A 14,263-nucleotide genomic window follows, 5' to 3' on the forward strand; every position below is an offset into this window, starting at 1 on the left:
GTGACTTGGAGCGCGTATTTACGCACAGCAGCCTGGCGCGGCACGTGGAGCCCGACGGGAACATCTTACAGCGGTAGTTTTTTCTTGTCTGTGGTGTAGTTTCTAACGTTATAGTGGAGAGAAAAGTAAAAAAAACAAACAAACAAACAAACAAAAAAACAAAAAAACCACTAGAAATCTATTGGGAAGCCAAATCTAAAATCGAAATAATGTAGTTTCCTCTCAGCTGAGGGTTTGCTGGTCTGGGACTAATAGTGCAGATAATAATATCTGGTCTGTCATCAGTGGGTTTGAAGTTTGAAGGGACTCCAGCTGGTTTTGGTTGGATCTTCAGTTTGGGAGGAGAGGAGAGACGCGACAGGCGGAGAGAAGAGCGCGAGACTTTTATTGCACAGATTTTGTACTTAAAGCTTATAAACTGTCTTTGACTGACGCTGTTAAACGGCAGAGTGACATAAATGAGAGAGAGAGAGAGTGTGTGTGTACGCGTGAGTGAGACAGAGAGTTTGTGTGTGTGTGTGTGTGTGTGTGTGTACGTGCGTGCGTGCGTGTGTGAGAGAGAGAGAGATAGAGAGAGAGAGAGAGAGAGAGGGGGGGGAGAGAGAGTGCGACTTAACAGTAAGTTCAGCAGGAAAAATCACTGTAATGTTCCGATAATATTATATAATATTCTATGATATTAATATGACTTATAATGGGTCTGGGACTTACTGTGACCTCCTTATACTGTAGCTCTAATTTTTCTATCATTTTAATTTAGTTTATTTCTAACTTTGTTATTTTTCTCTTTACATTTATTCATTATTATGAATATTATTGATCTTTTTTTAGTGTACCTTTTTTACGGTGACCTCATCGTATTTTATGTCCTATGGTAAGCCTATAATATTCCTATAATACTCCTATATGATAGTGAGTCTGTAGCACTTAATAGTGACTTTATTGTACTTTATAGCCATTTTTTTCTGGTAGGCATCACTTTAATATTCCTATAATATTCCGGTTTTAGAGTGTCTATTTAATAGTGAGTTTATACATTTTCGTACTTCGTTTTTTTTATTTTTATTTTTATTTTTTTTAAATGTATTCTATGGTATTTCTATAGGATTTTCTGTGGTATAAAGATAATATAGTCCAATATTCTGTCATTTATGATTGAAAAGTTATGATGGGATTCCTGTAGTTCTTTATAGTAAATCTGTGAGAAAGACAAAGGGCTTTTTAACTGAAACTCAACATGTAACAGTGAGTGAAGTGAAGTGTTGATCATCACCATATCAACACACAGTCAGCTGGCACTGATGCACACACACACACACACACACACACACACACACACACACACTCACACACCCTCCCTCTCACTGTGGTTCTCACTCTCTCTTTCCATGCACATACACACTCTCTCTCTCCCTCTTTCTCTTTCACTCATTCACACACACTTACTCGCCCCTCCTCTCTCTCTCACTCTGTCTCCCCCCCTCTCTCTCTTCCTCCCTCCCTCCCTCTCTCTCTCTCTCTCTCCCTCTCTCTCAGGATGTCATCTCTGTAGGGACTCCTCCTCCTCCTCCTCCTCCTCCTCCTCATCATCATCACTCGCTCTACATCTCGACCACTGGCCCTGACACTGTTGACGTTTCCATGGAAACCCTGGCCTCCGTTTGGACCCATGACCTCAGTGACCTCAGTGACCCTGTTGAGGAGCAGCATGAGCCGCCGTCTGTATGGGGTGAGACTGATGGAAAATCATTAAAAATAATAAATGTTCATATTTAACAACTTAGCAGTAGTAGCAGTAGTCCTAGTAGTATATGAACTTATATAACAAGTAGGTAAATATTTAACAACTTTATGGACTTTTGAAAATAATACTACATAATATTGAATAATAAATGTACATATTACATAATGTAAAATGTTTTAAAATATTATTATAAATAGTATTCATTATAATAAACAAAGCAATTAACAATTATTATTATTATTATTATTATTATTAGTAGTAGTAGTAGTAGCAGTAATAGCAGTAGCAGCAGTAGTAGTATCTGAACTTTTTAAGTAGGTGTAACTTTACATATTTAACAACTTTAGGGAGTTTTGAAAACAAATGAATAATAAATCCACATATTTAACATCGTTAAGGAGTTTCAAACAAATCAAACAGCAGGGACTGTCTTCCTGTTCAGACTCCTGATCTGCTTCTGTGTGACTGAATGGAGTTTTACTTTGCTGAGTGAGTCTATTCAGTGTGAGAGGAATATTTTTACTTTTTCAAAATGCCACGTTCAGCAGTGCGGGACTCTGCGTCCCGGCGGCTCATTTGTCAAACAGAAGAGTTTCCCGGTTTTCTCTGTGAACTCTGGGTAATGAAACGCTCCGGCAGGTTCCACATGAGGAATCTGCCTCGCTGCACAGCAGGCTAACTGATCACTCTGCTGGAAATATCTGGACCGGTTTATATTAAGATTCATCTTTTAATTTTCTACATGTCTCCTCCGTCGCAGCATTCAATTCATCAAGTCACTCTGAATTTAACTGTGATCCCTGAAAGAGTTTCTGTAACTGCTTCTGTTTGCACTGAGAAACATCCTGGGCTCATTAAAGTTGCTCTTTTGTCATTTGATTAGGAAAACAGCTGTAGTTTCCACCCAATACTGTTCAGTTGAGTCTAATCATCGAGTCTATTCTCTGTCACCAGTATCTGCTAATAAAAAAACTGCTATATTACTCATGACTCAAAACTAACATCATGACTTTACTCCCGGCAGCAGTAATTGGTTCCTCTAGTCGTCATCTGTCACGCTGCTTGAGAACTGAGCAGATGAGTCTGTTAGCAAACTGTCAAAATTCAACTGAAAGCTAACGTTAGCGACGAGGCTAACGTAGCTTTATCAAAGACTGTAGCCTACTTCTCTCTCCAGCTCTTCTAGTCAACATTAGCATGTTAGCTCTCCTCTTACCTCAGTGATTTGATGTAAATCACTTTATACAGAAGCTAGCCCAACAGCTCACATAAAAATGCTCCGACTGTTCAGGAACGTTGATTTGAATGGGAAGGACCGTTCAATCCAAGAACAGTCATTCAAGTTCTGTGTATTAACCCTTTAAAAATGGTTGCATTAGTAATTAGTAACAGGTAATCAGTAATCTGCAAGAAATTATACTTGAAAGTAACATTACCAAGTCTGTCTGTCTGTCTGTCTGTCTGTCTGTCTGTCTGTCTGTCAGAGGCCCAGTGTGTTTTGAACTACAGCAGTCCTCCAGGCCCGGTGTGGACAGACCAGCTCTCCCCTCACCTCCAGAGGAACAAACAGGTACTAACAGCTACACAAAGTCACGTCTGACATTTGTGCTGTTTGTGTTGGGTTTTATTACTGCATTGTGGGTAAAGAATCAGTGCAATTCATGTTCAGTTAGGTTAATACAAATAATGGAATGTCTTCAGACATTCAAAACCCTGATGTTGGCATAAGGCTGCTAGAGGATCCAAACCCCCATACCTCCAGATCATGGTCCAGTCCAGTCCTACACCCCCCTACCTCCACAACATGGTCCAGTCCTACACCCCTATACCTCCAGACTATGGTCCAGTCCTACACCCCTATATCTCCAGACCATGGTCCAGTCCTCCACCCCTATATCTTCAGACCATGGTCCAGTCCAGTCCTACACTCCCATGCCTCCAGACCATGGTCCAGTCATACACCCCTATACCTCCAGACCATGGATCAGTTCTACACACCCCTACCTCCAGAACATGGTCCAGTCCACTCCTGCACCCCCCCTACACACACACACACACAATGCTCCTGTTCTACACCCCCATGCCTCCAGACCATGGTCCAGTCCAGTCCTGCACCCCCCTACCTCCAGACCATAGTTCAGTCCTACACCCCCATACCACCAGGTCATGGTCCAGTCCAGTCCTGCACCCCCTACCTCCAGACCATGGTCCAACCCTGCACACAATCATGGTACAGTCCAGTCCAGTCCTACACCCCCATCATCATGTTTTTATCTTTTGTAATTTCTCCAGCTTCAAGACACTCTGCTGCAGAGAGAGGAAGAGTTGGTCAGGCTGCAGGAGGAAAACAACAAACTCAGAGAGTTCCTCAACTCCTCCTTTGTGAAGAGCCTGGAGGAAAAGGCTAAGGTAATAATGATAACTATTACTGATAAGGTGCTTTTTTCCATAAAGTTTCAAAGCGCTGTAAAATAAAAGGAACCAAATGAAATGATTAAAACAATCAGCTTTGATGAAGAGAAAACTTGCGTTGCTGGCTCCATGAAGTCCCACAACTCATTAAGGCCCAGAACTTGTAAAGGCTGACTCAGCAAAAGTCCAAAACCATATCAGACTCACAAAAAACAAATTGGTTTCCATATTGTTTGTCCCTGTTTAGGCAACTAGGAGGAGATCAGATCTTGACCACAGAAAGTAAAAAATCTGATCTTTTGTGCCAGTGTATATCCAGCCAGTTTTAGACAGATGGCAGCTAAGGGCACGTTCACACTATTCTGCTTTTTTGTGGAAAAAGTGCTGCCTTAATCACATTTTGTACTGGTAATGAAAAGCTGGTTTGTTTCCATATCAGCAACCATTACTTAGGTACAACTCTCAGTCCTATTTTCATTGTTGTTGTCCTAAACTGTCAGTTGTCCACATAGCGTGAAACCCAGCATCCTCTTTGTTGTGATTCATCAGTCCACGTCCGCTCCTTGAAAAAGTTTAACCTTTCTCAACTTTAGAAAAGCACTCCATTCTACCGAAAAAGACGTCACTTTCCATCTACCTCGCAGATGCTCCCCATTAATATTAAAGGAACAAAGGCAGGGATAGTGTGAACATGCCCTAAGAAAGGCTGTTGTGATGCCAACTCACTCTCCCTTTGCTCCCTCCCTCATAGAAGCTAACTGCTGATGGCAGTAGGAAGCTAAAGAGAAGCCTGCTGCAGGCTGATATTGGAACTTTCCAGAACCATGGTTCCAGTCGTCTCCTCATGGACTCCCAGCGGGTCAGCAAGCGGGTCTGCAGGAACCTCACCGCTGAGTTCTGCTCAGAGTCTGAGATGTCTGCAGTCTCAGAACCAAACCTGGACCTCTGGGTGCTACGAACGCTGGGACTGAAGGACCAAGACACCATTGATACTTCCAACGAGTCTCCTTCCCGCACTGAATACACTCCCTCCTCCTCTTCCTCGTCTGAATATAGTCTCAGCTCTTCCTACAATACTACAGTCACCTCCCCAAACCATCCTCCTGTCTTCTCCTGTTCCTTCTCCTCTGAATACACTCTCAACTCCTCTTTCAGCCCTTCAGTCTCCACCTCAACCCCTCCTGCCATCAACAACTGTGACAGATACTGCCAAACCTCAAGAAATCAAACTACATATAGTTACAGCGCCACTGAATGCCCAGAAGCAAATACCAACATGCCAAGTAACTGCAGTGATCCTACCTTCAGTAATTCAGTTCAGAACTGCAAAGGTTCTCCAGATCAATGTTCTAACTTTACTGCCACTAGATTGAGTGGTCAGTATGAAGCTAATGACACTGTGATCAGTGGGTACCACCCAATCACTGCCTTTCAATCTCCACTATCAAAGAGGGTTAGCAAGGCACTCTTCACACAATCGCCAGAAAGACCACAGTTCTGTTCCGTCACAACTTCAAGTCAAACCCAATCTCAGGAGGGAAACACAGCAGAGCATTTACTTTATTGGTCTCCCCAGCAATGGACACAATCACAGGAGACGATCCAGTTCACACAGTCACCAGAAAGAGTGCAATTCTCTCCCATCTCAGCTTCAACTCCAGTCACATCTCAGCACTTGAGTTCCATGCCAAACAACCACTGCCACAGCCCTATTAGCTCAACTGGGGGAGCTGCCGCCACTCACCTTCCTGCCACGCCCCAGACACCTCGCAGTCGGACAGATTTAGCGTTCAGTATGTCCCTCAGCCCCTCCAGCAGCGTCAAGACACACAGCTTCCCCCAGGGACAAGCCTTCGTCAGAAAGGACACACAGGGCCGATGGAACTTCACCTGGGTCCCTAAACAAGGGGGTCCTTAGGCCAAGTGTTGGTTCTCCCCAAACAAGGACCCAAGGCCACTCATTGGCTCTTCCCCTAACAAGGACCCAAGGCCACTCATTGGCTCTTCCCCTAACAAGGACCCAAGGCCACACATTGGCTCTTCCCCAAACAAGGACCCAAGGCCACACATTGGCTCTTCCCCAAACAAGGACCCAAGGCCAAATGTTGGTCCTCCCCAAACAAGGATCTTAGCATACATGTTGTATTCCCTAGCAAGGACTTTAGAAAGGCCCAATGTTAGGTGTTGTTCCTCCCTAAACAAGGGCCCAAGGCCAAGTTTTTGTGGTTGCCCCTCTCTAAACAAGACTCTTTGCTGGCCTGTGAGACCCAGTTCTGGCCCCTCCGACAAGGTGTGGTACTAGTTATATGAGACAGTAGGATTAGAAAAAGTAAGGGCTTAAAATATGTGCAGGGAACATTTTAGGGTAATGTAGATGGGTAATATCTCTTTAAGCATGTATTGGCCTCCCCTGTTCAAGACATTAAGCTGACAGGGGTTTCTGGGAATTTGTGGTCATGTGTGTTTGTAAAAGTACCCAACAGCATTGCCTTAAATATTGCTCATGGGTCCAGGCATTTATGGAGTTCTTCTCCAAATCCAAGGATATTAAGTTGCCACAAACCAACAGAAAGCACAGAGTGCTGACACTTGTGACATTTTGTATCCCCAGTTGAATTAAGCTGAATAGTTACCAGGAGGGATACAAAATAACTGCCAGAGCTATGACTGCCACAGAACAATAATAACTGTAATGATTTTAGTGGGGAGTGATTTTAGTGTTGGGGAAGTTCCTACTAAGTACAGATTTACTTTTCAGTCTAAATTATAAAGGTTAGATTACAAAGCAGATAGAGCAATTAATTATATTAGAACAGATTTTACATTTTAGTGACATCCCAAAGACACTGAAATGACTCTTGTGTAACATGACAATGTGTGACAATAGAGCCCAGAAAAACAAAGGAAAGTAAGGCTGAGGAATCCCTCAGACCTCCAGATGTAAAAGCTGCTGAACAGATGTATCAGCAATCAACCTCTAGCACTGCTTCACAGGGACTTAATCAGGGCAATGCATATTAGTGAGGGTTTAATCTCCATTAGCATGGAATGGGATTTGAGTGTTGACAAGACCTGCATTTTGTAAAAGAAGAAAATTCCCTGTTGCTGCTGCTGCTCTCCCTGTTTTCACCACCAGCAACTCCAGAAAACTGTCACCATGGAAGTGCATTTGTTTTTACAGACAGAGACTCGTTGGCTAATGTCAACCACAATCTTCTTGTTTCATTGTTTGTCACTGCAGAAAAGTTGGCTGCAGCTGAACTTCTGTGTGACGTTGTCCATCAGCAGCCAATCACACACTAGTGCTGCTTAATGTCCCGCCAATCACCGCAGCACATTGGCACCACAGCTAGCACTCCACTAGCTCATCAGATTACAGGACAATGATCTGGTTGCTAGCGGTGTGAACATAGAGTAACAGACTGGATAACTGTTGTGTCACCAAGCTGCTCTGCACACTGTATACATACTACAGTTCAGTTTACTGGCCTTATGTAGGCCCATAGATCTGTCTTGTGTCTTTTCCACTGCATGGTCCATGCCGTACCCATACTGGCACAGTACGGTGCATTCTTCACGTTTTGTGTACAGTTCAGGGATGCAAAAGCACACTGGTAAAGAACCCAAACATATTTGGTTCTGGTTTCAGAGGCCGCTGGCAGGGTTACATGCTGGTTTCTGCTGCTCTGCTCCACAAACAGAGCAGAACCTGATCAGTATTCCATTGGAAAACCAAAGTACTGATACTTTACCATAGCCATAGTAGCCCCAGCATGGGTACAGCATGGTCCTTGTGCATTGGAAAGTCTGAGTGTGTGTTGATGTCTCCACTTCTCACTGCCTACCTGCAGCATTTTGACTGCCATCATGACGATGCAGCAGGAGATCATGACATTAGTGGTGATAACATCAAAAGTTCTGTGAAGCCCCTGAACAACACGGTGTAAATAATCTAACTTTATAATGCTAACCTACATACTTACTTACAAGACCAGACCCATTGAGAGTTTGGCTGTTATTGTTGTCAGCCATGTTGTCTCCACAGTCCTGCCATGTCAACATGGACATACAGCCAACACCTCCAGCAACACTGAAACCACAGTGCAACCTGACCAAACTGATGACCAGACACATTCACAGAGTGGATGGAATGGCCTTTACTGTTCGTATCAATATCAGTAAGAGTTAGACAATGGTCCAACTCCCAAAACCAAGTTTTTCATACAGGCATATCAGTCTACTATGGAACAAACTGTCAAACTGAGAAAGAAAGAGTCTGGTTCAGACCAGGTGATGGATTTCTGTGTTTAGACTGTTTATAATTATTTGGTTGTCATAGTAACACATTTTCCAACAACTCCGGGTGCACCAACAAGCTAGTAGCATGGAAGTTTCAATGTTGCTTATTCTGACTGTTTTTATGTGCCGTTTTGTCGTAGCGGTGCAGACGGCTGAAACCTCTTCATCGTTGTTTTCTTCAAATCTAAATCCAATCTGAGCACCAGACTGAGCTGCATTTTCAGAGATGTGTTTTGTTTTGAATCCCATCGCAAACTTCCCACCAATGTGGTTTAAATCTGATCTGAAAAGATTGGATTCATTGTGGTTTCGCTGTTCAGACTTTAGAAACAAATATCCGACTTGTATCAGATATACAAAAAAAAATGTATTTGAGCTGCCTCAGATCCTGTGTTATAAATCAGATTTGACTGTCACACATACACACACACACACACACACACACACACACACACACACACAGATTAACAGAAAGAGAGAGCCAAGCCACTCAGTAAAACGTCTCTTCATTGTGGCTCTAAATCAAAGCTGTTTGTAATGTTTTTGTATGAAAGTGTACAGAATGTGATGTGAAGACTTTGTGAAACTGAATCTGAACTGTGGACTAACAGAACAATCTGATTGACAGACACATCTGAGTCGTCTCACTTTATTTTACAACACACTCGCACCTCACACACACAAACCTCGTATCTCCAAACTGTCAGGAACCAAGAGAATAAGCCTGAATAAACCTGATGAAATAATCCTGATGTTTAGAATAGAACAGGACTCCAAATGATGGGCGCTTACCTGCAGACTAAAGGCCCATTCACATCTAGAACAAAAATATTTAAGTCGTTTTACGTGAACTGTATATTTAGTTTGATCTCAGTGTGATTTTTTGGATGCAGAGATAACGATAAAACATTTTCAACCAATCAGATTAAAAGTTGGAAGACGAGAAGGGGGCGGAGCATTCGTAGCTGTAGTGAAGTGTAGTGATGCTTCGTTTGCTCAGGAACTAATCACAGTTTATAGTTATCTTTATAGGCTAATGCTTTATTTTCTGTGTCCACAATTTCATAGAAAGGAACTGTCAATGTCTTTCCTGGAAAGAACCATGAAATTATGTAGTAGTTTTAGGGAAAATAGATAAAGTTCCTCCAGTTTATTCTGTTGTTTCCAAGACAGAACCATGAAATTATTTAGGAAAAAAGCCATTACCTGCAGTTCATCACTAAATATCTCAAATACAGAGGAGCCAGCCTGTCAGTGTTATCATGTTTTTTTCAAGGTTACCTAATATACCTTTAAAAGTATCAGAATTTGTTTTAGTGTTGTGCCATCAATAATTTTGTAATAGCAGGTGTCATTTTTTAAATGATGTCATCTGCTTACTGGAGGTCCATGATGATGGAATCCTTCAGATCTGCTAAAAACATGAAAATCACTAAACCAGCACTTATGAGGTTATCAAATGACAACTTTAAGGATTAGTGTTTTAAAGCACATACTGAGTGAGATAATACTGTATCTCCTGTCGTCACGTCACCTGAGTCAGTACAAACACCTGAGTGGAGTGAGAGAGATCTGCCCTTCTTCAAGATACTGGAACTTGTTGTGAAGAAACAAATGATCTCTCAATCCACTGGCTGAGTTTTCTTTGAGAAGCAGAAGACTGTAAGACTCAGAAGCGACTTGCTCACATTGTGTTCTTCCTCTTCAGCTCCGTTACCAGAGAAACCAGTCCGACCGTCCCGCTCCGTCTTTCTCCTCTCAGAGACAAAAGGAGGCCGGCGGCTCCCTGGAGACCCCCGCCCCCCCCTCCTGATCCGCCCCTCAGGTAACAACAGGGGAGTTTCTTCTCCCTGGGGGTCCCAACACGAGGTCCCGGCCCTCCCCGGGTCCCCCGAGAGCCCGACGGGGCCGAGGGAAAGTCACGCAGCGGAGCGAGCGAGCGGTCGAGCTCTAATCACAAGGTAAAGCCCGCTGCAGATGTCCGACAGATTGAGGCTCTTTGAGGCGGCCGGGCCTCGGCCGGGCCGGGGAATGTGAGCGCAGGGCAGGTTCACATCACGGGACAGGGAAAGGGGTCATTAAGGAGGAAACTCAATCCGCCCCGCCGATCTGGGGAACTGCCTCGCTGCAACGTTCTCGCAGCGGCCGACAGCTTGGCTCACCTCAGAAAACACTCAACAAGTCATTTAACCTGTAATGAGTCACAGAATCTCACTTTCCCTGAAACAAGGCAATTAACCTGCAGCGGAGGAGAGTTTGGTTTCCCAGCGCTGCCGACTGTGGAACTCACAGGTACTGAGAGTCTTCAAATAAGACGGACCTCAACACTCGAGTCAAGAAAACTCTAAAAACAAGTCGAGCTGCACTGGAGTCAAGTGAAGTTCCCTCATTGCACATATTTTTCACTTGTTGTAGGAAGAGTAGGATTTTACTCGATCCGTCTCGGCTGATCGGGGGAACCGCCTCGCTGCAGCGCTCTCACGACACCCGACAGCTTGGATCACCTGAACACTGAACGAGTCATTTAACCTGTAATGAGCCGCAGAATCTCACTTTTCGTAAATTAAGGCGACTAATCCTCCAGTGGAGTTTCTTGACATGAGGTAGATCTCTCTGCTCCATTCAGCAGAATGTCACCTGATCCAAGAAGACACATCCAATAAGATGGATAGACACACTTTGTTTTTATTTGTTTAGTTTTTTTGCAGTCGGATGCCTTGGTTGGTGCAAACTGCAAATCAAAGTGATGAGCTCAGCTATTTACTGTCTCGGTCATTACACTGCAAAAAATATCCACCTTAATAATTTAATTTGTTTCAGTAACTGTTGAGCCGAGGGTAAAAATATGTTTTTACCTTTTACATATATTTACTATTTTTTGCTAAATTATACTTTTACTTTTATATGCAATTAATGATGCAATCAGTGATTAAAATTCCACTATTTATTAGTAGTATTTAGTTTTATTGCTTACGACTTAAAGGACCGTAAAAGGAAATAAAACTTTAGTTTATTGTGTGATCTTTGACTGAAAAGCCTCTGAAACATTGAGGCCGTCCTGGGACACTAAAACTCTCCACTGAAACCAGGCTGATAATAATAACAATCAATCATCAGGTCTTAGACAACCAATCAATTATACAATAAATATGGAATCAGTCAACCTGCATCATATCAGACTGGAGCAGATCCGGTTTAATAAAAGACCGGAATCAGCTCCAGATGTCGGTGTAATCCTGGGTCAGAGGTCACAGAGCCTGTCTGCACCACAGGCCTGTCGTGGATCCAACATGGCGGCTGTGTTTCCTGCGGAGCGGGGGGGGGCGGAGCCAGCAGCTGTCAGTCAGGTGGAGGCGGAGCTGGTGGAACATTAACTCCAACAACAACAGTCCCAGGCTGCAGATTAACCTGCATTAACCCCCCCCCCCCCACACACACACACACATACTGTTTTAACATGGAGAGAAAAGTGCAGCAATATTGTTCATTATTTGGCACAGAAGCCCGTCCTGTCAGATGGAGACGCGTCTGTCCTGTAAATATTATTTTCATTTCACTGAACACATTTTTGTTTTAGCACTTTATCATTCAATCAGCATATTTTCATCTTGGCTGCCATTCTTTTTTAGGATTTTTTTACTCTCAAAATTATTGTGCGAGTTTCATCTCTTTAGTGAAACTGTATTTCAGCTGACCAGGCTCCAAAGATAGAGACAAAATAAAATAGAGACAAATTAAATAAAGAGACTTTGCATATTACCCCTTTAAACAGAGTTTGACAGCACATTCTGCAGGGAAGTTATGTTATAATAATAATAATGATAATAATAATAATAATAATAATAATAATAATAATAATAATAATAATAACTTTATATAGCAAAACAGAGTTTCCGAAGTGTCTTTGACAGTCAAAATAAAAGCAGAATACTCTAAATGAATTTTTAAAAAAGCAATAGAACAGTGTGAAACAGGAATTAAATGAAGAGAAGAAGACAGAGGAGGAGAGCAACATTCACATCAATATGAAAATATACCAAAACATGTTGTGAAGCAAAGTTCCAGCCTGTCATAGACAGGTGAGCAGCTACTTAACATTATGTTTGCAATATCATTATGAAATATTATATCTTCTATGATATTTCATTGTATTGTATTGTACTCTGTCAGTCTGTCAGTCTGTCAGTCTGTCAGTCTGTCAGTCTGTCACTCTCTCACTCTGTCACTCTGTCAGTCTGTCACTCTCTCACTCTCTCACTCTGTCACTCTGTCACTCTGTCAGTCTGTCACTCTCTTACTCTGTCAGTCTGTCACTCTCTCACTCTGTCAGTCTGTCAGTCTGTCACTCTCACTCTGTCAGTCTGTCAGTCTGTCAGTCTGTCACTCTGTCAGTCTGTCACTCTCTCACTCTGTCACTCTGTCAGTCTGTCACTCTGTCAGTCTGTCACTCTCTTACTCTGTCAGTCTGTCACTCTCTCACTCTGTCAGTCTGTCAGTCTGTCAGTCTGTCAGTCTGTCACTCTCACTCTGTCAGTCTGTCAGTCTGTCACTCTCTCACTCTGTCACTCTCTCACTCTGTCAGTCTGTCTCTCTCTCACTCTCACTCTGTCAGTCTCTCACTCTCTCACTCTCTCACTTTCTCACTCTGTCACTCTCTCACTCTGTCAGTCTGTCACTCTCTCACTCTGTCACTCTCACTCTGTCACTCTGTCACTCTGTCACTCTCTCACTCTGTCAGTCTGTCACTCTCTCACTCTGTCAGTCTGTCACTCTCTTACTCTGTCAGTCTGTCAGTCTCTTACTCTGTCAGTCTGTCACTCTCTCACTCTGTCAGTCTGTCACTCTTACTCTGTCAGTCTGTCACTCTCTTACTCTGTCAGTCTGTCACTCTCTCACTGTGTCAGTCTGTTAGTCTGTCAGTCTGTCACTCTCACTCTGTCAGTCTGTCAGTCTGTCACTCTCACTCTGTCACTCTGTCACTCTCTCACTCTCTCACTCTGTCACTCTCTCACTCTGTCAGTCTGTCACTCTCTCACTCTGTCACTCTCACTCTGTCAGTCTGTCACTCTGTCAGTCTGTCAGTCTGTCACTCTGTCAGTCTGTCACTCTCTCACTCTGTCAGTCTGTCACTCTGTCACTCTCTCACTCTGTCAGTCTGTCACTCTCTTACTCTGTCAGTCTGTCACTCTGTCACTCTCCTACTCTGTCAGTCTGTCACTCTCTCACTGTCAGTCTGTCAGTCTGTCACTCTCTCACTCTCTCACTCTCTCACTCTCTCACTCTCAGTCTCTCACTCTGTCAGTCTGTCTCTCTCTCACTCTCACTCTGTCAGTCTGTCACTCTCTCACTCTGTCATTCTCTCACTCTCTCACTCTGTCACTCTCTCACTCTGTCAGTCTGTCAGTCTGTCACTCTCTCACTCTGTCACTCTCACTCTGTCAGTCTGTCACTGTCTCACTCTGTCACTCTGTCAGTCTGTCAGTCTGTCAGTCTGTCAGTCTGTCAGTCTGTCAGTCTGTCACTCTCTCACTCTGTCAGTCTGTCACTGTCACTCTCTCACTCTGTCAGTCTGTCACTGTCTCACTCTGTCACTCTGTCACTCTCTCACTCTGTCAGTCTGTCAGTCTGTCACTCTCTCACTCTGTCAGTCTGTCACTGTCACTCTCTCACTCTGTCAGTCTGTCACTCTCTCACTCTCACTGTCACTCTCTCACTCTGTCAGTCTGTCACTCTGTCACTCTCTCACTCTGTCACTCTGTCAGTCTGTCACTGTCACTCTCTCACTCTGTCAGTCTGTCACTGTCTCAC

General features: G+C 43.5%; 1 protein-coding gene across 1 annotated transcript; it reads left to right on the forward strand.

The window, feature by feature from the left end:
- Positions 1–1,641: 1,641 nt before the first annotated feature.
- gmnc (geminin coiled-coil domain containing) lies at positions 1,642–6,074 on the forward strand. The gene is made up of 5 exons (XM_071528704.1): positions 1,642–1,729; positions 3,229–3,314; positions 4,037–4,153; positions 4,908–5,352; positions 5,806–6,074. The coding sequence occupies exons 1-5, from the start codon at positions 1,642–1,644 to the stop codon at positions 6,072–6,074; spliced, it is 1,005 nt and encodes a 334-aa protein (XP_071384805.1).
- Positions 6,075–14,263: the final 8,189 nt, after the last annotated feature.

The sequence above is a fragment of the Centroberyx affinis genome, unplaced genomic scaffold (genome assembly GCF_046629955.1).
Source record: "Centroberyx affinis isolate AG114_WGS23_722 - 3 ecotype Tasmania unplaced genomic scaffold, CSIRO-AGI_Caff_v1 ptg001709l_1, whole genome shotgun sequence".
Lineage (NCBI taxonomy): Eukaryota > Metazoa > Chordata > Actinopteri > Beryciformes > Berycidae > Centroberyx > Centroberyx affinis.